Source organism: Hippocampus zosterae, chromosome 12 (assembly GCF_025434085.1).
Source record: "Hippocampus zosterae strain Florida chromosome 12, ASM2543408v3, whole genome shotgun sequence".
NCBI classification, from domain to species: domain Eukaryota; kingdom Metazoa; phylum Chordata; class Actinopteri; order Syngnathiformes; family Syngnathidae; genus Hippocampus; species Hippocampus zosterae.
In genome coordinates this window covers 21,124,866-21,150,178 of record NC_067462.1, presented here as the reverse complement: position 1 = coordinate 21,150,178, position 25,313 = coordinate 21,124,866, and the positions used below count along the sequence as shown (strand labels likewise).

General features: G+C 43.2%; 1 protein-coding gene across 3 annotated transcripts in view; it reads left to right on the top strand.

The window, feature by feature from the left end:
- The window catches only part of man1a2 (mannosidase, alpha, class 1A, member 2), a 131,076-nt gene that overhangs the window by 79,536 nt on the left and 26,227 nt on the right, over positions 1 to 25,313 (top strand). For all 3 annotated transcript variants that reach the window (XM_052083013.1, XM_052083014.1, XM_052083015.1), the window contains exons 6-9: positions 1,680 to 1,760; positions 15,780 to 15,874; positions 16,000 to 16,123; positions 20,065 to 20,158. In XM_052083013.1, coding sequence (XP_051938973.1) covers positions 1,680 to 1,760; positions 15,780 to 15,874; positions 16,000 to 16,123; positions 20,065 to 20,158 — 394 coding nt within the window. The remainder of the gene's footprint in view (positions 1 to 1,679; positions 1,761 to 15,779; positions 15,875 to 15,999; positions 16,124 to 20,064; positions 20,159 to 25,313) is intronic.

The window sequence follows — 25,313 nt, the reverse complement described above, 5'->3', positions numbered from 1 at the left end:
TGCTCCCTTATTGTGAAGTGAAATCACCGGAAGCAGTCATGTAGAAAATGAGACACTGTTGCTTGACAATTAAAACATACTTCTGAGTGTATTTCTGAGTCCAAATGGAAACAGAATTAATCAGTTTGCTCGTGAATGAATCATTCATATGTAGACGTTTAGCACAACAGCTGCACCAACCATCAAAATAGATCAGTTCCACAATGCGGCGATGTAACTGCTCTTGCAACATGCCAACACCAACAATGTTGAGAGATTGACTTCTTTATTACTGGGCTCCTTGTAAAAACTAAACCTGAATTAATTGTTCTTATCCGTTGCTTAGCGCGATCTTTCTCTCCCATGTCTCGCACAGAACATCATTTGCTGCTTTGTGTCGATTTTACATGGTGCAATAATTTGGTTTGTGGTACTCACTTGGTTTTAACAGCCTCTAAACCAGGGGTGTCAAACTCAGGTTCTGGAGGGCCACTGTTCTGCATATTTCCCTAGCTCCCTGTTGCAACACATCTGATTCAAATGAACAAGTTCAATGACAGGTGTCGATGATCTGATCATTTGAATCAGGTTTTTTGCAACAGGGAGACTTTGAAAACATGCAGGACAGCGGACCTCCAATACTGGAGTTCGACACCTGTGCTCTAAAACTACTTTGCCGCAGACTGTTGCTCGTTTTCTGGCGTCACTGCAAGCCGATTCGAAACAATTCACAAAACACTGCCTCGGGAGGAAACTTGCTCCACCTTGTCAGCCAACAAAAACTATTGAAAAAAATGCTGATTTATATATGTCGATAAATCAAGGGCAAATTTACAGAATGCACTACTGCAGGGGTGCCCAAACATTTTGGACCTCAGATCGACTTTTCGATCAACCAACCTCGATCGCCCCTTACCGCACACGCGCACGCACGCCATGATGAGAACAGCCTGACACAGAGGCATGCAATGCCCATTTGCAGCCTGTTAACTATTTAGCTAGCTCACACGTACCATTTTAAAGTGCTTCCCAGGGCCCTCTAGATTCCTATTTGCCTGTGCCCTCGATGAGTTGTACACGAAGTAAACTCTGAATGAGAATAATGACGATAAAAGATGTAGCGCAACAGCTCTGATTACAGGCTGCAATTGCAGACTGCTGAGCGCTAACAACTTCCGGTGACGTAGATCACGCCTCACAGAAGGTTAATGATTTCCCTGCTTTATTTTTAAAATATTTATTCGTGAAAATGAGACTGATAGGATGATTAGGGTGCAGCGTACATGAACACAAAAAATATATTACTAACAAACAACTGTACAAAGACACACACATGTTTTTTTTTTTTTTTTTTTAAATTCTCCTCTGCACCTCTCAGATACACTTGGACCCTGTCCTAGATCTACCAGTCGATCAGGATCAACGTAATGGGCACCAATGAATGAAGTTTCCTCACCGTGTCTTGAATTTTAGGGGCAAATGCGGCCATTGAAGGGCAGTCTTGTGCCCTGTTTATCCTTAAATATACCATATTTCTGCCGGTTGCAACAGTGTAGTTTTGCTTCAATTTCTTCATGACGTGGTTAACCTATTAATCAACCTCAAATGATCAACCTAATGATTAACACCGGATGGATGTATTATTAAATAATTGCATTTGTGTTTCTGATGTCCTAATTTGTCGGTTTCCGTTTTTCCAGAATGTCGAGGTGTCTGTGTTTGAGGTCAACATCCGTTTCATCGGAGGCCTGCTGGCAGCCTACTATCTCTCTGGACAGGAGGTCAGTGCTCACCTGTGGTTCTTCCGGAACAAAACACACAAGACGTGCATTAAGGTGCAGATGTTTTTAGACAACGGCAAGTTTGCCTTTCCAACCTTAATTTATACGACACGTGGTTGTAGGACATGTTTTTTTTTTTTAGGTATGCAAGGACATTTCGTAATGTAAGTGAACTGTAGTGCGGTGGTACCACCCAGTGACAACTGCGAGACAATGTGCAAAGTATCAAGCAGAGCTAAAGTGAACAGTGGTAGAATACAATACTATGACAGTTTGTACAGTTGGTGCAGAAAATCATTGAATCATTTTAGAGTGACCAGTAGCAGTATTTGTAGTACAAGAAGAGTGACTATGTCAGTGACTGTTTAGGGAGTTAATGGCTAGAGGGAAGATGCTGTTTAAGTGTCTACTGGATTTGGTGCGCATGGATCTGTAGCGCCTGCCTGAGGGGAGTGGCTGGAAAAGGTGGTGGGCAGGGTGCGGGGGATCCAGGAGGATTTTCCGGGCCCTTGTCTTGATTCTTGCAGTGTGCAAGTCCTCAAGAGTGGGTAGGGTGGTGCCATGCTTCCTCAGCAGCCTCAGGAAGTACATCATCTGTTGGGCCCTTTTCAGGATGGAGATGGTGTTGACTTCCCACTTCATGTCCTGGGAGACTGTGATTCCCAGGAACTTGAAGGTCTTGACGGTTGACGGAGGGCAGTTGGATAGTGTGAGGGGCAACTGTGGAGAAGAATGCTTCCTGAAGTCTACGATCATCTCTACAGTCTTGAGCGTGTTCAGCCCGAGGTTGTGTCGGCTCACCAGAGCTCCAGCTGCTCCACTTGTCGGCGGTACGCAGACTCGTCGCTGTCTTTGATGAGACCGATGACCGTGGTGTCGTCTGCGAACATTATGAGTTTGACAGCTGGATTTGTTGAGGTGCAATCGTTTGTGTAGAGCAGGGGTGTGCAACATATGGCCCGCGGGCCGGATCCAGCCCGTTGGTCTTTTTAATCCGGCACGCCGAAAATTGGTGCACAATTAAGGTTTGATTGCATTCATTTAGTTTGGATTTGTAATGACAGGTATTTCAACTCCAAGTGGCGCAGTTACTTCAAGTTGCAGAGCACAGGGAGGGAGGGGAAGACGAAGAAAGAGGGAGAAAGTAATGACCATCGAAGGGAAAGTAATATGTATGTGATTAAACGAAGCGGGTAACAACACACACGACACGACACATTCAGGAGACGCCTGGAGTCGGAAGGACTCAAATCTACGAGACTTTGAAAAACAAGGAAGCGATTCTTACTCAGTCCGATTCTGGCCATTTCCATGCTCAGGGTGAATTGCTTGTGGCTCGAGTAAATGAACATTTCCTAGAATGGTTTGATTACACGTTAAAAACTTTCCGCAAACTGGACCGGTAATAAGAGTAACAGGGGGCTCAGTACACATCCTTGAGGAGAACCGGTGCTGAGTGTGATGGTGGAAGAGAATGTTACATTATTACTGGCATACAAAGACATTGTGCTATCTTCTTTATTTTCTATTTCTATTTCTTACTTTTGGGCCGACCCTCCACAATATTTTCTGCTTCTCATTTGCCCCCCCCCCCCCTCCGGGGAAATAATTGCCCACCTCTGGTGTAGAGGGAAAAGAGCAGTGGAGAGAGGACACATCCCTGTGGCTCCAGTGCTGGTGGTGCGTGTTGATGATGTTGTTGCTCCCAGTCTCACCTGTTGTGTCCGTCCCGTCAGGAAGCTGAGGATCCACTGGCAGATCGGGATGATGGTGTTGAACGCAGAGCTGAAATCCACAAACAGAATCCTTGCGTAGGTCCCTGTGCTGTCGAGGTGCTCAAGGATGTAGTGCAGACCTATACAATACAATACAATACAATACAATACAATACAATACAATACAATACAATACATGCTGATTTATATAACGCTTTCACAACGGCGGCAGCTGTAACAAAGCGCTTTACAAAACAGTTAACATAAAGTAAAATAATAGACACAACACATAACATAAAACACGGACAGTCATGCAGTGTTAACCACTTTTCCATCGCACGCTTTGTTGTTTGAAGCAGTTTGAGATGAAAGAGGAGAGAATCAAACTATGTTGACTGCGTCTTCCACAGACCTGTTTGCCTGGTAGGCAAACTGGAGAGGGTCCAGCAGGGGTCCGGTGACGTTCTTTAGGTGCTTCAGCACAAGGCGTTCAAAGGACTTCATGACCACAGACGTCAGCGCGACAGGCCTATAGTCGTTCAGTTCCGATGTTGCAGATTTCTTTTTTTCTCTCAGGAGCACAACAGCTATTCCTTTCTTTCTGACATAGCTGACAGTGGTAAGGCTGTCGTTGAATCCAAACTGCTGTAAACCTCCCTGTACTTGGAAGGCTTCATCAGAGGAGGGATGTCTGGCTTGTTTTGACGCAGAGTCCCCACAATAGTGAACTCCTTCTCCAGGAGATGCTGTGCGAGTGGCACACTGGTGAAAATCCATGGTGATGTTGCGACCGGTGTTTCTAAATCTACCACACAACTGCTGGACAATGTTTTCGCCCAGATTCTTCTGAATGTCTTCCCCTGGTTGTTTCCCCGTGTAAACTATACCATCTATTGCTTAGGGGATGTGTGCAGAAGATCTTTAGGCCGTACTTAGCAGGCTTGCTTGGCATGTACTGTAGAAACTTGCACGCATCCCTGAATGGCACAAGCTTTTCGTCCACAGTGACACAATCACTGGGGATGAATCGCTGTCTGCAGTTGACCAGGAACAGGTCCCATACCTAGTGGAAGGCTGCCATATGATCTGTTTCCAGGCGGAAGGCCAATTTGTAGAAGAAGTCGATTAGAATCAGTCGTTCCCATTGGATTCCATAGAAAATGTACACAGGTCACTTTTGACCCATTTATGGAAACTTGGGGTAGCAAGTTTCCATAAAAACTGAAATTTCTTAAAATGTATAAAATGTAAGTTAAAATTGTGAATGACATTATATTAAAAAACTGTTTTTTGAGGAATACCTGGGATATGAAATGATAATAAATTTTCAGTCTGAAGATATTTCAAGAAAAAAACCTCACCAGGTCATTTTTGACCCACATATGCATCTAAGGGTTAAAGTGTCCAGTAGCAGTAATTGTAGTACAACTTTAGGTGTGCAATTATGCAGAAAGTACTTGAGTGCTTTAAAGTGTCTTGTTCTGTGGAATATTGATCGACAATGACGACAAGTGCAGTAATACTGTCCCACAGAGGTGTGCAAAAATTCAAAGAGCCACCATAAATTTAAGTCACTGTTTAGGGAGTTAATGGCAAGAGGGAAGAAGCTGTTTGAATGTCTGGTGGTTTTGGTGTGCATATTTCATCCTTACACACTTAAACTCCCTCCTCTGCCTTTGATACAGAGCCTTGCTGTGTATCGTCCTGGGACAAGTGACACCATGCTGGTCTACACCCTTTGGCTTAATTCTTCATGTCTATGGGGGGCATTTAACTCAACACTGAAGCTTTCAAGCTAATTGCACACTGGTGTTAGCCCCCACTTCTTTGCAAGGAGGAGAGATTAAGGCCATTTCTACTGGTTATCCGGTGTCACGTTGCAGAGGCAGCAGCTCTAGCAGGGAACCACTGACTTCCCTCTCCCCACCCACCCCTGCCAACTCTTGGGGCGTGGGATCCTCCTGCCCCTGGAACATGCCTGGAACACCTCATCAGGGAGCGTGCAGCCAGTATTCGAACCAGATGCCCGAACCACCTCTAGCTCCTCTCACTGCGGAGGAGCAGCAGCTTGACTCTGAGTCTCTCCCAGATGACCAAACTTCTCCCCTTATCTCTAAGAGCGATAGAGAGAGAGAGAGAGAGAGAGAGAGAGAGAGAGAGAGAGAGAAAGAGAGAGAGAGAGAGAGAGAGAGAGAGAGAGAGAGAGAGAGAGAGAGAGAGAGAGAGAGAGAGAGAGAGAGAGAGAGAGAGAGAGAGAGAGAGAGAGAGAGAGAGAGAGAGAGAGAGAGAGAGAGAGAGAGAGAGAGAGAGAGAGAGAGAGAGAGAGAGAGAGAGAGAGAAGAGAGAGACCCCCTGCGGAGGAAACTCATTTCAGCCGGTTGTATCTGTTATTTTGTTCTTTCAGTTACAACCCACTGTTTGTGACCAGAGGTGAGGTTTCTCACTCCATTATGTCTGAACACCATGTGGAAGATACTCATTTCAGCCGCTCGTCTGGGATTTTGTTCTTTTGGTCACAACTCATAGCTTGTCACCAAACAGTAGGTGAGGGTAAAACATAGAGCAACCTGGTCAATAAAAAGTGAAGCCTTTCAGCCCAGCTCCTTCTTCACCACAACAGACCGATACAGAGTCCAGGCATCCTGCCCTCACAAGACCCTAACATACTTGAACGCCTCTATTTGGGGTACTATCTCATCGCCGACCTGGAGAAGGCATTCCACCCTTTTCTGCCAGAGGACCTTGTTTTCAGATTTGTAGGTGCTGATTTTCATCCCAAACGCTTCACACTTAGCTGTGAACTGCTGCAGTGAGAGTTGTTGTTGCTTGAAGAAGACAATAACAACGGCTGCGCCTGGAAATTCAGTTTACATATCTTAATGATGGCGCCCCCTGAGTGGCTGCCTCTCCAGCAGCGCATATCCCTGTTTGAGATTCTTTTTGTCCTTTTACTTTATTTATTTCGTCTTCCCATTTTGTTTTGCGTGGTTTTGTACCCCAAACCTACGGGGGGAGAGGAGCAGCTTCATTTCTGCTCACCTCCCTTATTTGCTTGAATCTTTTTACTACAGTTGTCAGTTTAGCGCGTTTTTATTGGCATTTATCTAAATGAATTTTAACGGGATTAAATTTTTTCTCGCGAGATTAACGCGGCACACGTCACAAGCGGATGTTGCGTTGCTTTATAAATACACCAGAACAAAACAACAAGCGCGCTGCAGAAGTCCACGCCCATGTCTGTTTTGCCGGCCACGGCAGCGTGAGACACCTAAAACGGATACTTAAAGAGTTTATGAATGGAAAGTTTACTTTTAAAAAGTTGCCAGATTGCTCCACTGACAAGACCAAAGTTATCTGTTCTTCTCTCTCTCTGTATCATACAGGTATACGATGTATGCCACTGACACGATTGTTACTTGTTTGGAACTATTTTGTGTGGAAGGTTACAGTGTTCTGCGTCCATATAAATAGAGTGGGTGGAGCTTCTCTGTGTTTGTCTGACAGTGGTAGCGACCTAGCGAAAATAAAACGTCTCCGGTGTTGTCATCGAACCAAGTTTAGTCATTCGAAATGAGGTATACACAAAAAACGTAGAGAGACTTCCGCACAAGAAGGACCAAGACAATCAACATAGCCTGACTGTGTTAGGGGGAGTGAGCCCCCCCACCCCCTTTCAGAACGGTTTGCCCCAGCAGCTCGGGGGAAGTGCGTGCGCTTTTTTGTACGGCAGGCAGTTTTGAATTCAGCGGCACATAATGAACACTGGTGTCTGGTGTCTCGTTATTCTTCAACAAACATACAGAAGCAGACTGCTGTGTTCAAAGCAAACTTGAGAAAAACGAATAATGCAACCATGGTTTAAATGCACTATAGGCTGAGTACTAGTTTACCTTAGATGTGCACTTTAAAATGTTATATTGCTCAGTTTTGATTTTTATTAAAAAAGCTGTTAAAGAAGCTGTTTTGTGACAAAATATTGTTTTCACTGTTGTTGATTGAGAGTAATATTGTGTGAGAGATTATGTGTGAATAACTGCTCCAAGTGAAAAATGTTCATGTAAAATTGAAAATCGATATTGTTATTTCAGTAAATATTTGCATTTGGCACACAGAAAACTGATTCATGATTCCATGTTGATGAGAGCATTAAAATGGGGGAAAAAATGTAAAAGGAAATTCAGAAACTATAAATAATGTGTGAGTAATCACGATTAATTTTTTATTCCATTTGAGTTAATTATGACAGTTGCATTTTTAATTAGATTAAATATTTTAATCGTTTGACAGCTCTACTTTTTACGTATCCTGTGAACGGAGATCCCGATAGCACACGCAACTCCATTGTTTACAGTAAGGACCAGCTGTTAGCATGGCGGGCTAACAGCGGGCTACTGGCCGGTGACAAACCGGATATCCCACGCGAGTTGAAGAGGAGGACACGAGGGTGTCGAGCCGGGAAGGACCGCCGCACAAGGAGGAGAAAGTACAGACATGTCCTCCCGTCCGTCATCATTGGGAATGTAAGATCGCTCCCTAACAAGATGGATGAGTTGGCGGCGCTAACGCGACATCAAAGGGAGTATCGCGAGGCTAGCCTAATGCTACTCACGGAGTCGTGGCTAAGAGCGATCACTCCGGACACACATGCCGAGTTGGAAGGCTTCCAACTCATACGTGCGGACAGGAATGAAGGGAGTGGAGAGAGAAAAGGTGGGGGACTGGCTGTTTTTGTGAACGACAAATGGTGCAATGGCATATCACAATCAAAGACAAACTCTGCAGCCGGGACATTGAGCTGCTAGCCATTAGCCTGAGGCCCCATTATCTCCCGAGGGAATTCTCACACGTCATAGCTGTGACAGTGTACATCGCCCCGTCGGCTAATGGTGATGCAGCGTGTGATGTCCTGATAACTGTCGTGAGCAGGCTGCAAACACAGTCCCCCAACGCCCTGCTGATCATCTCTGGGGACTTCAATCATGTCTCTCTGTCGTCCTCCCTTTCAACCTTCACGCAATATGTAACCTGTCTTACTAGAGACAATAATATTTTGGACTTGTTTTATGCCAATACCAAGGAGGCATATAAACCCCTCCCCCTGCCCCCTCTTGGAAGAGCAGACCACAACTTGGTATTTCTCAAGCCTGTGTACAAACCCCTGGTGCACAGGTAGCCAACTGTGACCAGAATAGTCAAGAAATGGTCATCGGAAGCTGAAGATGCTCTGCGGGACTGCTTCGAGATAACCAGGTGGGAACTTTACAGCGAGGTTCATGGGGAGGACATTGATGCACTCACTGACACCATCACGGACTACTTAAACTTCTGTGAGGAGAACACCATACCCACCAGAACTGTGTGGTGTTTTTCCAACAACAAACCATGGATTAATCCCGACATAAAGGCCCTCCTGAAGGAGAAGAAGAGAGCTTTTCTGTCGAGAAACAGAGAGGAGCTGAAGGCCGTGCAGATTCGGCTGAGAAGAAAGATCAGGGAGGGGAAGAAGATATACAGGATGAAATTGGAGGACCAGTTACAGGCCAGCAATGTCACTGGTGTCTGGAGGGGCCTGAAAACCATCTCAGGCATGACAGCCCAAGACATTGATTGAGAAGGACAAGTACTGGGCAGATGGACTTAACCGTTTTTTCAACTGTTTCGACCAGTCGTCTGTCCCTTCCCCCCACCACCAACTGCAGCCACTCTCACTGAGGACTTCTTCTCCTCCCCCTCCTCTTTCGACCAGCTCTCATCAACCCAGTCTGTCACCTGGTTCCTGCCTGTCCGTCACAACAGAGCAGGTGAAGAACCAACTGAGGAAGATGAATGTGAGGAAGGCAGCAGGTCCGGACAAGATCAGTTCCCGGCTCCTCAGGACCTGCTCTGACCAGCTGTGTGACATTGTCCAGCACATGTTCAACCTGAGCCTGAAGCTGGGCAGAGCTCCACAGCTGTGGAAAACTTCGTGCCTGGTCCCATTGCCCAAGACCCCCCACCCTAAGGAGCTGAACAGCTACAGACCGGTGGCGTTGACGTCTCACCTAATGAAGACGCTGAAGAGACTCGTCCTCGCCCACCTTCGACCGCTGGTGAGCCCGGCACTGGACCCGCTGCAGTTTGCCTATCAGCCTGGCATCGGCATGGAAGACGCCATTGTCTACCTCCTCCACTCAGTGCTGTCACACTTGGCAGAATCAATCAAAGAATCATGTTCTTTGATTTCTCCAGTGCCTTCAACACCATCCAGCCCAACTACTGGGAGGCAAACTGCAGAACGTCGGAGTGGACCACCATCTCACAGCATGGATCATAGACTACTTCACAAATCGGCCGCAGTACATGAGGTTGCAGAGCTGTGAGTCGGACAGGCTTCTCTGCAGCACTGGAGCGCCACAGGGGACTGTTCTGGCTCCATTCCTGTTCATCCTCTACACCTCGGACTTCAGACACGCCACTCCAAACTGCCACCTTCAGAAGTTCTCCCATGACTCTGCGATTGTTGGCCTCATTACAGACGGGGACGATCTGGAGTACAGGGGACTGACGAATCCATTATGGCATTGTCTGCTGGTCAGGCAGCATCTCAGCCCGGGACAGAAAGAGACTGGAGCGACTGGTCAGGAAGGCCAGTTCTGTCCTGGGCTGCTCCCTTGACACTCTGGAGGAGGTGGGCAACAGAATGTTGCTAACTAAGCTATGATGGACAGTCCCCCCTCCAGCCCGCCCTGACAACACTTGGTAACTCCTTCAGCCAGAGACTGTTACATCCGCGCTGCAAGAAGGAGAGATACCGACGCTCGTTCCTACCGACTGCTGTCAGGCTGCTGAATAAAAAAAAATAAATAAAATAATAATAATAATAATAATTAAATGATGTGAAAGACAATTGTAAATAGCACTGCGATTTATCCATTTTGTATTTATATTGCACTTAATTGAACAGTGTTTGTTTTTTTCTTCTTTCTTCTTTCTACCTACATTCTTGCTGCTGGAGGCTGTAAATTTCCCTAGTGTGGGACAAATAAAGGATATCTTAACTTATAAAGGTTATGAACATGACAAATGGCAGCCTTGGCAAAGTCCAACCCTCACTTGAAACAAATCTGACTTGCTGCCGTCAAATCGAACCAAACTCTGTCATAGGTGGTGGTTCGTATCCCCCACTCCCACAGCACCCCACACATAAATCCGCGGCGGACTGGGTAAAATGCCTGCTCCTTCTCCAAATCCGCAAAACACATGTAAACTGGTTGGCTCTCATGCACCCTCGACAACCCTGCCGAGGGTTTAGACCTGGTCCACTGTTCCACGGTCAGGACAAGCCACACTACACCACCCCAGTCTGCCTAACCAGAGGCACTGTCAATGCCAATATATTTCTGATTTTATGAACTTTTTTCGGTCTTTGCCTTTTGCAAAAAAGGAATATTGTCTAGTGAGCATAACTTTCATTACATAGTACAGAGGCTACCCTACTTTTAATCCTTCAAATTACAAGCATTTAGACCAGTGGTCGTTAAAACTGGGTTTGATCGAACCCCAGGGGTTCGGTGAATCGGTCTCAGGGGTTTGACGGAGTCTCTGCCATGGAGGTTAAGACACACCTGACTTAACATGGCAATTAGTTATGATACGCCCGCTTGGCCATCACTGGCTGCAGATGATCACATTACATTGCTTGTCCAATTAGTGCTGCGGGAAATTTAGTTCGCTCTGTAGTCAACATGTGAATGTCGTGATAGTACGTCATGCACAGTTCATTTTGTGCACAATTAAAAAATATATACTTATGTCTTCAAATGTTATTGACTTTTTTCTTATTTAAAAAAAATGCAGTTATTTAGAGCGGTCAAACGATTAAAATATTTAATCTAATTAAAAACGCATAATTAACTAAAATTAACATAATTAATCGTGATTATGCAAACATTTTTTATCGTTTCAGAATTTTTTAAATATTTTTTTGTCCTATTTTTTCCCGTTTTAATGCTCTCATCAACATGGAATAATGAATCAATTTTCAATGTGCAAAATGCAAATATTTACTGAAATAATTTTGATTTTCAATTTTACATGAACATTTTTCACTTGGAGCAGTTATTCACACATAATCTCTCATACAATATTACTGTCCATCAACTACAGTGAAAAAAACATTTTGTCACATAACAGCTGCTTTAACAGCTATTTTATGGAATCAAAACAGAGCAATATAAAATTATAAAGTGCACATCTAAGGTAAACTAGTACTCAGCCTATAGTGGATTTAAGCCTTGGTTGGATACTTCGTTTTTCTCAAGCAGTCAGCAGTCAGGCTATGTTGATTGTGTTGGCCCTTCTTGCGCGGAAGTATCTCCAAGGTTTTGTGCAGACATTATTTCGGATGACTTCACTTGGTTCGATCACAACACTGGAGACGTTTTATTTTCAGTGTCAGACGAACACAGAGAAGCTCCACCGCCATTATTTATATGGACACGGAACACGGTAAACTTCCACACAAAATAGTTCCAAAAAAGTATATCAGTGGCATACGTCATGCTCAACAGAATGCCTGCCCTCTATTCACCAGAGGCTCATCAACCTCGTCTCATATTTCTCTCCCGAAACGGTGTCTGCTCCCGCTTGGTGTGCCTTAGCCTTCTCCGCTACGTAAAATTTCTGTTCATAGCTTGTAATGGAGGCTCTCGCTGGCAATCCATAGTGGAATCGTTAGATGCAATGCGCATGATTTCAGCTTGAGGCTGGCTGTGGAGAATGTTGACAGGCTTCCATGCAGAAGCCATACATTTAGCTATGGCTTCAGCAAATTTGTTCTTCATCGCGTTATCTTCGCTTTGAAATGATCCATAGCTGTCTGTCTTAGACGGAGTACTCACATCAGCTGTGTGTTTGGCCATTAAGTGGTATTTCAGACTTGACGTGCTATGATGGTAGCTCAGTTTACGACTGCAAAATATCCAGGTAACTTTGGTCTTGTCAGTGGAACTATCTGGCAACTCTTTTAATTTCGTGGAGTATGTGACCAGCCCGACACATGAACAAGGACATATTTTAGACCTTGTACTTGCTCATAGTCTACTGGTGTCAAATCTGGAAGTCCTTGAAAATGAGATTTCTGATCACATGGCAGTTTTATTTGACGTAGTCCTATCACATGCTGCTGTGAAATCTGCCGCTCCTAGTTGTAAACGCAGAATTTTTAACCCTCGCACTGCTAGTCGTTTCTCTGATGCCTTTAATAACCTTTGCGTACCCTCGTCTAACACAGAGGAACAACTTGGTTCCTCTTGGTTCAACTCGTCATGCCGTGCCATCCTGGATTTGGTGGCTCCTTCAAAAACTGTGCTCCCAAAACCTAAACCCGAGCCATGGTTTAACGACATTACCTGCGCAGCTAGGCAGGGGTGTCGCAAAGCTGAACGCAAGTGGAAAAAAGACAAATTGCATGTCTCTTGTCAAATTTGGAAAGACTGCTGGCGTAACTACTAGCTCACAGTAAAAGAGGCCAAAAGAGAATATCTGTCGGACCTTATTCAAGCTAACCGTCTCAACCCAAACAATGTATTCTGTACTCAAACCCCCTCTGCCTACTTACTCGGATTCTTCACCCGAGATGTGCAGCAAATTCCTTCCGTTTTTCATTGATAAGGTCTCTACAGCTAGGACTCCGGTCTCAAATACCGCAACTGACCCCTCTGTCCATATTCCATGTTCAGCTCTACTAAATTCTTTTGAAACTTTGTCCTTGGCTCTTTTGGAGGATGTAGTTCACCAGACGAAGCCATCTGGCTCCCCTTGCGACTCTCTTGGTCCAGAATGCCAAGAGAGTCGCAAGGGGCTGCTCGCCTCTTGACTGGTATAGATCAAATTAAGAAAAGTGAAATGACATCATCTACTGAAAAAAATTAAATAAGTGCATTTAGTGACATTATGAAATGCTAACAGCTTGGAGCACGCTTAACGGCTAACTGCAAGCTGCAAGCTGCCCATGCTGGCAACAGCTGCCCATGCTAGCAACAGCATGGGCAGCATAAAACAGCATAAAACATCCATCCATCCATTATCCAAGCCGCTGATTCTCACGAGAGTCACGGGCGTGCTGGAGGCTATCCCAGCTGTCTTCAGGCAGGAGGCAGAGTACACCCTAAAGTGATTGCCAGCCAATCACATGGCACACACATAGACAAACATCTATACTCACAATCCCACTTTATGATAATTTATAGCAGGGGTGTCAAACTATTTTTTTTTGTTGTGGACCACATTGTAGATATGGTGTCCCTCAATGGGCCATTATTGTGAACCCATATAAATGTATTTTGGCCTTATGTTATCACATATACTCACACCAAATTGATGGTTAACTCGTATTGAATTCAGTCACAGGAAATAGTGTGTTAAAGTATTTATCACTTTATTTTAACGAAGGCTTGGTAACAAATGCTTGCAATATCTTATTTCTCTGTGTTAAAAGAGACAACAAATTGAAAGAAAGATGAAGTCAACACACATGATTTTCTTTTGCGGGTTACATAAAATGATTTGGCGGGCCAGATCTGCCACCCGGGCCTTGAGTTTGACATATGTGATTTTGGGTTTTCAATTACCCTACCATTTATGTTTTTGTAATGTTGGAGGAAACCAGAGTACGCGGAGAAAACCTACGCAGGCACAGGGAGGACATGCAAACTCCACACAGGAAGGCTGGAGGTTGGATTTGAACCCACAACTTCTGCACTTTGAAGCAAACATGCTAACCAGTCCAGCATCATGCAGCCCCATGTAAAACAATGTCAGTTTAATTCATTAAAGGTTTGTTTGGTGTCCTTAGTAAACCATTGAACATGGCTTCAAGGTGATGTTGTGTTGTTGTTGTTTTGTGATGGCAATATAAGTCTAAACTGGGCTCTGGTGATCGAGCCTCTCCGCTCGTCGAGACGACTCAAGTCGACTGCTCTCAAGAGGACAACTCATGTTAGTTATCGCCTGCTCTGTAATGTTTCAACTCAGCACCTGTTTTCAGTTTATAGATGATATTGCCGTGTGTAATAGCGGGATTACTGGCCTCTTTTAGGATGGTTTTTCTGATGTGGATTATAGGTGATCGGTGCCTCTAACTGGAACATGTGTACCATTTCGCTGTCAACTTCCCAAAAGCACCTTAAAGGGACCATTACTTGCTTGAAGAAATCCACTTTGGCTGTGATTATGTCAGATGGGCCATGTTGAAATGCTATCTTCACTGTTGTTTCTATTCTAAATCCACTTTCTGGGACTCCACACACATATACATATGTATGTGTTTATGTACCTGTATATATACACATACATATATATTTATATATGTATATGTGTATGTATATGTATATAAACATATACATATGTTGACCGTGATCGGTTGAGCCCTCCGAGTTCATTCATTCATCTTCCGAGCCTCTTGATCCTCACTAGGGTCGCGGGGGCTGCTGGAGCCTATCCCAGCTGTCTTCGGGCAGTAGGCGGGGGACACCCTGAATCGGTTGCCAGCCAATCGCAGGGCACACAGAAACAAACAACCATTTGCACTCAGACTCACACCTAGGGACAATTTAGAGTGTTCAATCAGCCTGCCACGCACGTTTTTGGAATGTGGGAGGAAACCCGAGCACCCGGAGAAAACCCACGCAGGCCCAGGGAGAACATGCAAACTCCACACAGGGAGGCCGGAGCTTTGAATCGAACCCGGTACCTCTGCACTGTGAAGCCTACGTGCTAACCACTGGACTACCGGGCCGCCCCCTCCTAATTCAGAATGTTACAAATTGTTACTGAACAGATTTGCCCCTAGAGCAGCTGATAGATACAGAACATATTATTTTCCTATGAGAACATTTATTTAGAAAAACACAAAACCATTTTTTGTTTTCATATCAATATTATGATGAAAGAAAAAAAAGATTCAAAATACTTTTTTTGGACAGCAATATTTTCTCATTGAAATTAAGAGGGTCTTTTTTTGTGTATTTACATTTGTACAGTTGTGAGAATGCATGAATTTTTAAATGTTGTTTAAAACATGTTATACAGTGAAAAAATGTTAATGATTGCTAAGGGACAGATAATTAAATTTCCATTATTTCCTTTTTTGAAATCATTAGTAATTGTATTGAACTTAATTTACCACAACTGTAAAAGTGTTAGAAATTCATATAAATCTCACCTTGAAACAGCTTTAAAAAATGAATATGAGCTTGGGGGAGAAAAACCCGGCTAAAATTAATCTAAATCACGTTTTGATGCACTTTTTGTCTGTCTCCTTTAGATGTTCAAGTTAAAGGCGACGCAGCTTGCAGAGAAGCTGCTCCCTGCCTTCAACACCCCCACGGGAATCCCCTGGGCCATGGTCAATCTGAAGAGGTAAGTGATATCATCAAGGTAAATCAACTGTGTCGATCATATTCACTCTCAAAAGCAGCGTGCTATCAAATTTGACAGGTGAAGTCCCTAGAACAGGTTAAAAATGTCCACATTTCTTCCCTCAGTGGTGTTGGTCGTAATTGGGGTTGGGCGTCGGCTGGCAGCAGCATCTTGGCGGAGTTTGGAACTCTGCATATGGAGTTTGTTCACCTCACGTACCTGACAGGAAATCCTGTCTACTACCAGAAGGTAATGCTTACATGTGCACAACTGCAGAGATGGGCACTCCAACCTATTTTCTGTCCTCCGTCCGCAACCTGGGTACCCTTCCTTCATCGTCCCTCCGTCCTTTATTCATATAATAGTCGTGAGAGGCATGGGGTGGGGGCAATTCATACCCTACAAACAAGACAGCACTTACTATGCTACATACATTCACATCGCCCTGCTGATCCCATCTTGAGTGAAGCCTTTTGCGACAACAAGCAAGTATTGTCATAGACAACATTTACATTCCATATACAAAGACTCCTTCTTGAGGATGTCAACGCCACAGCCGTACGTATTGGTTGTGGCAAAGTGAAGCAAATCGTGAATGTGCATCCTCCTTACAGATGTATGATCAAGCAAAATATGGAATTATTATTTTTGATTGTATGAATTTGTCCCAGCTCAGTTTTAACATATTTTCCGAATTTATATCTAATATTAAAACCTCATAGAAATATGACGGAATAGGCGTACATATCACTCATACTCATTTCAATAATTATCTGCTACAGAATTGAAAAGGAAAATAATATTTATATTCATTTTAGAGTTTATGGCTTCCATGGAGTCTTGTAGTAAACGCCATAATCCCGCTTTATTGCTGACACAAATGTAGTACGTCCTTTCTCATTTGCCATAAAGTGATGCAACTCTTCATAGAGGCACTCACTACAAAGCTTATGTCTTCACGAAAGAAACATGTCATCCATTAAATACAAAACACATGACATGTCTTGCTACCTGCAAACATTGACGTATTCCTCACGTATGTCTGTGTACTGAACCTTATTTTCAGTAACGCCGTGATTGGCTGTTGCAGATAAAGCTGGGCATCAATACAGTCAAAATTATTGACATTTATGTTTTTAATGTCTTAGTCTGAGCAGGCACCCTGAGACATCACACAGCCAGCTTTCTTAACCGGCTGGATTGTTCGTTAGTGAAATCGGTGTCCGTAGGCACTTTATATTCTCTGACGGTACACTAGTCAAGTCAAATCAAGTCAAGTCAACAGTATTTATAGAGCACTTTCAAACAGCCATCGCTGCATATAAAGTGCTGTACATGGAGCAATTTAACATGCACAATAAACAGTAAGACAAATCGGTAACAAAGGCGGTAGAAAGCACCAAACAGTAAAACCAAGAACAAATCTAAGTCATGCTGAGTCGAATGCCAAAGAATACAAGTGAGTTTTGAGGAGGGTTTTGAAGATGGGCTGCGAGGAGGCTTGGCGAATGTTCAGTGGGAGGTCATTCCAGACAGAGGGACCAGCAACAGAAAAGGCTTGATCCTCTCTGAGCCTCAGTTTAGTTCTTGGTACTTCTAATAATGTCTGGTCCACAGACCTGAGGCGCCGGGCAGTTGTGTAGGGGCGGATGAGCTCAGAGAGGTAAAGTGGTGCGAGATTATTCAGAGATTTGAAAACAAAGAGGAGGATCTTGAAAACAACTCTAATATGAATGGGGAGCCAGTGAAGGGATGCCAGAGTAGGAGTTATGTGCTCCCTCTTACGAGTACCAGTCAAGAGGCGAGCAGCGGCATTCTGGACCAACTGAAGGCGCTTAATGGAGGACTGGCTGACTCCAAAGTAAAGGGCATTGCAGTAATCGAGCCGGGATGTGACAAAGGTATGAATTACTGTCTCAAAGTGTTCATGTGAGAGGAGAGGTTTTATTTTGGCCAGCTGTCTAATGTGAAAGAAGCTGGATTTAATAATGGCACCAATTTGCCGATCAAGTTTGAAATCACTGTCCAGTTTAAGGCCCAAGTTTGAGACTGTTGACTTAAAATAAGGAGACAGGGAGCCCAAGTCTACAGGATGGAATGTACAAGGGCCACTGGGACCAAACAATATCACCTCTGTCTTCTTTTCATTGAATTTCAAGAAATTTTGTGCCATCCAGGTTTTGATTTCTTCCAGACACTTCTTGCTCAGTGGGACATAGATCTGCCAGTCATCTGCATAGCAGTGGAAGGGAATACCATGTTTCCTTAAGATGGAACCCAATGGGAGCAGTTACAGCGAGAACAGCAGAGGCCCCAGAATTGAGCCCTGAGGAACACCACATGACAGGGGAGCACTGCGTGACTCAGAGCAGCCAAGGCTGACACAAAAGGTTCTGTCAGCTAAATAGGACCTAAACCAGTCAAGGGCACTGCCGCCAATGCCCACCAAGTGCTGCAAACGAGTCAGCAGAATACTGTGATCCACTGTATCAAATGCTGCAGTTAAGTCCAATAAAACTAGACACACGTGGTCTCCAGAGTCATTTGCCAGGAGGATGTCATTAGAAACGCGCAACAGGGCTGACTCCGTGCTATGCATCGTCTTGAAACCTGACTGGAAGACCTCCAAGATGTTATGTTTATCCAAGAAAAGTTTCAACTGCATGTGCACCACTTTTTCCAGAATTTTGGAAATGAAAGGCAGTTTGGAAATGGGCCTGAAACTTGACAGCACACCACTAGGTGGCAGTGTTGCTGTAAAAATACTGTTGAGATGAAATTGCCTTTTAAGAAAATGGTGTTTGTCTACACTTTGGCTTCATTTTGCCACCACATACTTAACTCAGTGAGGGACGATTAAATGTGCGGACGAAAACCCACTTCTGTCCTTGCTTCGCCGTCCTTTTTAAAAAAAAACGTCTTGTCCCAAAAATGGCAATACGTCCAGGACGGAGCGTTCCTTCCCAGGGACAGAATGCCCATCTCTGCACAACCGTATTATATAGCATATACATAGCTGCGGGAAACAAGACATTGTTGTGCTCAGTACCAACTAGGGCTAAACTTAAATCCTCCCTGACAAGCAGTGCCTTGAAAAACTATTTACCCCTTTCCTGATTTCTGTGTTCTTTGCATATTTATCACACACATAGGTTTCAGTTTATCAAACCAATTTTAATATCACACAGGGACAACCCAAGGAAATATAAAATGCAGTTTCTAATCGATCATTTAATTTGCCAAACTTATTTTGCTCTATGTGAAAAAGTAATTGTTGTCCCCCTTGTTAAATCACAAATTAACTCAGTTTAACTAAGACTTTTGGGAAAGGTGGGTTGAATTTTACAGGTAACACCCCAAACCTCGTTACTGCCGCATTTGTTGAATCAAGAAATCACATATGTAGAATCTGTCAGACAAAGTGAAGGCGGTCACAAGAGCTCAAGAAACCAACACATCACGTCATGATCCGAAGAAATTAGAAAAAAAGTTATTGAGGTCTATCAGTCTAGAAAAAGTTACAAAGCCATTTCCAAGACTCTGGGGTTCCAGTGACCCACTGCATTTTGTATTTTTTCGGTTGTCTCTGTGACATTAAAATTGGTTTGATGAACTGAAACATTTGTTTGTGTGTGTGTGTGTGTGTGTGTGTGTGCGTGTGCGTGTGCGTGTGCGTGTGCGTGTGTGTGTGTGTGTGTGTTCGTGTGTGTGTGATTTTCAAGGCATGGTAAAAAATGTTTGTCCCTCATAGATTCGTTTTAATGCATCCTTGACACCATTAACTTTCCTATTAGCCAGGGCTTCAGTGCCATCTTGTAGCATCTTATCCCATTCTTGGCAGAGCAGAAAAAAACTAATTTTGTGAATATTCAGTGAGGCAATGCATAAAGTCACTTAACTAACAGACTCATGGTTTACTCTTTCTTGACTTTGTTCTTGTTGGAAACCAGTGTTCTAAATTTACAAGACACTTACTTTTGTTATTAATAATTCTTTTATTTGCTATAGTGCTGAAATTCCAATTATCTGTTTTGAAATATTGACAAAACATTTCTTGATACATAAAAACTTGCACAGCTCAAAAGCAATCCAGAACTTCCAAATTCATTTTAATGTGAGAGAAAAAAATGTAAGTTAAATAATGATCTACTGTGAAATACAATTTATTATCTTTTGTATTGCTTTCGCAGGTAATGCACATCCGAAAGCTACTAGCCAAAATGGACCGTCCCAACGGGCTCTACCCAAACTACCTAAACCCTCGTACAGGTCGCTGGGGCCAACGTGAGTACACTTGATAATAATAATACATCACATTTGTAAGCGCCTTTCACAACACTCAAGGACACTGTACAGCCAAGACCAATAGTAAAACACAGATAAAATAATAAATAAAGAAAGAAAGATTTAAGGCGGGTAGGCAAGTCTGAATAGGTGGGTTTTGAGCTGGCTTTTGAATAAGGTAAGAGAGTCAATATTACGAATGTTGGGAGGAAGTGAGTTCCAGAGTTTGGGAGCAGAGCGACTGAAGGCTCTGCACCCCATTGTACTGAGACGGGCAGAGGGTAGAAAAAGGTGGAGGGAGGATGAGGACCTGAGTGAGCGAGAGGGAATTGAGATTTGAAGATCTGACAGATAGGGAGGTGCAAGGTTATGGATGGCTTTGAATGTATAGAGAAATAATTTGAAGTTGATTCTAAGTTTGACAGGAAGCCAGTGGAGCTGTCGGAGGATGGGGGTGATATGATGGAAGGAGGGGGTTCTCGTGATGATCCGGGCTGCTGAATACTGAACAAGTTGAAGTTTATGGAGGAATTTCTGATGGACACTGAAGAGGAGTGAGTTGCAGTAGTCAATACGGGAAGTGACGAGACTGTGAACAAGGATAGCGGTGGTGTGCGGAGTGAGTGAGGGACGGAGGCGGTTTATATTGCGAAGGTGGAAATGAGCGGACCGGGTAATGTTATTGATGTGGGAGTGAAAGGATAGTGAACTGTCAAGGATGACACCCAGACTCTTCACCTGGGGGGAAGGAGATATCGTGGCATTATCAATTGTGAGGGAGAAACTGTCGGCTTTGTTTAGAGTGTAAATATTGACGTGTTTTCGTTTTCTATTTTAGAAAAAATAACACAGGCGTTAAGGGAGCAAAGAGAAACATTTCTCAACAACAGTCGGCCACTCAGTGAAGGGTGGGCGTCTATATATACATATATGGAGAGAGAGAGAGAGAACGCTAAAGGGACGCTCCAAGCAGGTACCAACACCTGTATAGAGTGTAGCTATGTGCATTGTTGCAAAACAACTTCGGTTTTGGTTTCTAAGAACCCAAATAAATTCTACAAAGAGACACGCCTACGAAGCTCAGTTCAAACTTCACGCCATTGGTTATGCTTTTGGCATGCGTGCCCATCTCACAGCAGCGGTGAAAAACCAAGTCAAGCAAATGAACTCTGAGTTTGCCGTTATTACTGGAGGCTTGACTAAAGAACTCCAACCGCTGGACATCGGCATCAACCAGGCGTTCAAAGTAAAGTTGCGAGCAGCATGGGAACAATGGATGATCGATGGCAAACAGAACTTTACAAAGAGTGAAAGGCAGCATTGGGCGAGTTACGCCACAATTTGCGAATGGATTGTGGCTGATTGGACGAACGTGTCTGCTTGCACTGTTGTTCGAGTTTTTTGGCAAAGCCGGCATCATTTCTGTGGAGCCACATGGCAATGAGAGTGACTCTGACAACGAGAGGGAACACGGCGTTTTCGATGGATTACCGGTACTTGCACAAAATGCATTATTATTATTATTATTAATTGTTCAATTCTGATACAGAGGATGAGGACTTTGATGGATTTTTGGGTGATGATTGATCGAAAAACGTGAGTACATTGTATGATGGCTAAATAAAATACAACGGAACTCAGTTTTGCTTCCGTTGCCTTTTTAAAAACGTGTTCTTAGCTTGCATCTGTATGTCTTGGCATGCTACCGTATGCTTCAAGCTAACGTGTTTTTAAAGTGCGCGCATGCATGCCGTATGTTTAAGCTGGTGTATGTTTTACCACTTTAAAACTGCGGCAAATAATACAGTGCGTTTTGTCTATGTGTCAAATACAGAAATAGCACCCATTAATGAGACTGCGCCCAACCATACGGTGTGCCGAATGGTCGTGAAAATACGGTAGTAGTAATAGTGGCTGCGCTTGCGCTATGCAACCACTAGATCGGGGGTGTCAAACGTATGGCCCACGGGCCGAACCAAGCTCCCAAGGAGGTTCGATCAGGCCCGCAGGACAATTTAAAAGTGAAAAAATAATGCATGAGAGACACGGAATGAATATTTTAATAAGATGTGATTTATGGAATATCCGCTAGGGGGCACACTGTTTTGATCAGAGTAGAAGGCAACGTTGTTTTGATCAGAGAAGAAGACAACAGCAGTCTCAATCTGTCACTGAGACAGACCCAACGTAGCAGGCTGTATCAATACGTCAATGCTTTTTTACACCAAATCAAAGGAAAGACATGATATTTTGGTTATTTATAGCAGAGTATGGTATAATTTTAATGGTCCGGCCCACTTGACATCTACTGAGGCCGTATGTGGCCACAATGTGAAATAAGTTTGACACCCCTGCACTAGATGGTGCTATGCTACAGGAATACAATACAATACAATGGAATACAATACAATACAGCATTATTTATACAGAGCCAAACACGGACATATCAATACAAATGGCATTACAAAATAAATGAAAGACAAAATTATTAATTGATTCAACAAAAAGGCACACAAACCTCTGGGGCTCACATCCACAAGGGAATTCTAAGGATATCTTAGAAGTCTTGCTTGTCCCCTTCCTTCATTTAGTCAGTAGTTATCTATCCTTTTTCGTTTTATCTTCATTTCAAAATGGTTATGCAGAGCTCACAAAGTAATTGTCTGTTTGAGTGTGTGTTGGCGACTACACATGTCAATTAGTGTCGGGCAGAACCCTTTTAGGTTACAATTGGTTCCTGCTAATAATAACCACTAGATGGCAGAGGAACACTAACTTGGAAACAACGCAATGGGGAATATAAAGCGAGTTACAGTCTCTTTATATTAGGCGCATTGGATTATAAGGCACACTGTCAGCTTTTGAGAAAATTGAATGCTTGTACGGTGCAAAAATACGGAAATAGTTGTGTTTTAGAGAAGTATGATTGAAAGCCAACATCATAAATGGTGAATTATTCTGTGGTATTTGGCAGCAACAATACAGGTAGGAGGGACAAATTCAGATTTCACACTTGTGGCAATTTCAATTCAGGACAAGAAGATATTCGTCAAGGAAAACACTGTAATTTAGGCGTTCACAACTCAGAGCTCACTCCAATAGTCAATACAAGTCAATACATATGTTTTTGTTTTGGGCATTTAGTTGAAAGATAGCTTTTAATGCTTAACACACACAAAAAAGTGTTACATACTGTATATCTCCATTTTCAATGTGTACATATTAGTTTTGTACTCTTCAATTATACAAATTGATAAAATGTACATATTAACTTGGATATCGACCGATGGTTGCTGTTAAATGTGCACTGACGTCAGAAATGTAAGACTCTTTAATTATCGAAATGGAAGGCAACTCCGACCATGCCAACCACTGCCGAGCCATGTGCTGCTTTTTTAGCTTAAGCAAGCTGTTTAGCTACTAGCTTTTTTATTCCGGGTCATTCAGTAAAACAAGCTGATTTTTTCCTTTTTTCTTCACACACAGTTATGTGTTGTCTGATGTTTCAATTGTGTATGGATTGTAGTTATTTATGACTGACACTTTGTCATCGTGTTTTGTCTTTTCCATGGTATTCAAAGTTTCTTTGTACTCTTGTCTTTTTTTTGCACTCAGCACATCAAAAGAGATTGCAAATGTTGATAATGTAGCTCATATTACGGTAATTAATGACAGTTGTAATGAGGAAAACGAACACCTGCAAATAAACACAAGGTGGCCTCCAAGTCGTCTTTTCAATTCATGCGTAGCTTAACCTCCAGAGTTCAACCTCCAGCATAGCGGACACATGATCAAAAAATGTCAGTAGCCTCCTGGCATATTGAAAACTCATTCACTGCTGTGGGCGTTTGTATTCATCATCTGGAATCTAACTTTTGACTATCACCAGCAAATCTATTTGTTGTTTTTCAATGGGCGGGTGTGTAAGGGTGTCTCACCCAGCCTTGAAATGAAAGCTTCTTCATAACTGTTATGATGAACAGAATTTCAAATTTGAATAGAATTCAAAATCAGCACAGCTTTGATGATAGTCACCTTATCACATTGATTATGAGGGAGAGAAATGCCAACACGTTGGAATTCGCACAAGTCGAAACACTCAAACATCATATCATCACAGACCTGTGAAAAACACACCTGTCCATTTTTGTGGTATGTCAATGTGGTATCTACATTTTAGACATAAAAAAGACAAAAATGGACATGTGTTTGTCACAGGAGAGCGATGTGATGTACAGTATATGTATTGTATAACCAAGTACGTTTGTGTCGCAGTTGTGAGAAAAGATCATTCTTGGCATGAACTGGAACTCGATGTAAAAAAAAAGCCACACTTGAACCATGCATTGAGTCAGTGTTCTCACAGTGTGTTTTTTGACTCTGTATTTATCAATAAAATATTTGCCCTTTCTCAGTCTTGTTTTGTACATTTTGAATCTCAAGTCACTGATCTGCTCAACTCAACATGTTTCTTTTGACAAAAAGCTTGTTCTCTCAATTTGTCAGAAATCTGTTCTTTGTGACACCAACCCATGTTTTACCGCTGATCACTTAAGATCGGAAAAAAACAGCGTACTTATGTTGCATCTTATGTTCAGTGTTTTTACTGTGTTGTCACAGAACAATCTTCTGAGGGCCTTGAAAAAAGCTGTCAAAATGCTTTGATACAGCTGCCAAATGGGGAACGTTTTGAAATTGACCAGCATTGAATGAGCTAAGCACCATTGGTTTTTTGCTGATTGGAGGGAGAATGAGTGTGACATTCTCACTCCATTGTTCTTTGAAATGCCGATTTCTCACTGTTCATTTCTTCTTTAGAAGCAAGCTTGGAATACACCGCTTTTGTATGGCGCCTCCAACTGCTGGCAAACTGTGATCAACCTGCAGTTTGTGCACTACTCTAAAAGCAAAAGTGAAAGTTAAAACTTGTACTCACAGCAAGCTACCCAGTAAAAGGGTCTGTTTATTGGTGACATGGAGACATGTCCTGGTATACACTGCTGACCTAACCAAAACACATGCAACATATTTTTTGCAGCGCCTGGGTTGTGGCCATTCATGATAAATGGGTTGGTTCATGGCGCACTGTGTTAAGTGCAGTGTGAAAAGGCCTTAATTTGGGGGGGCACAAATGGTGGAAGGTGTTTGTTTGTTT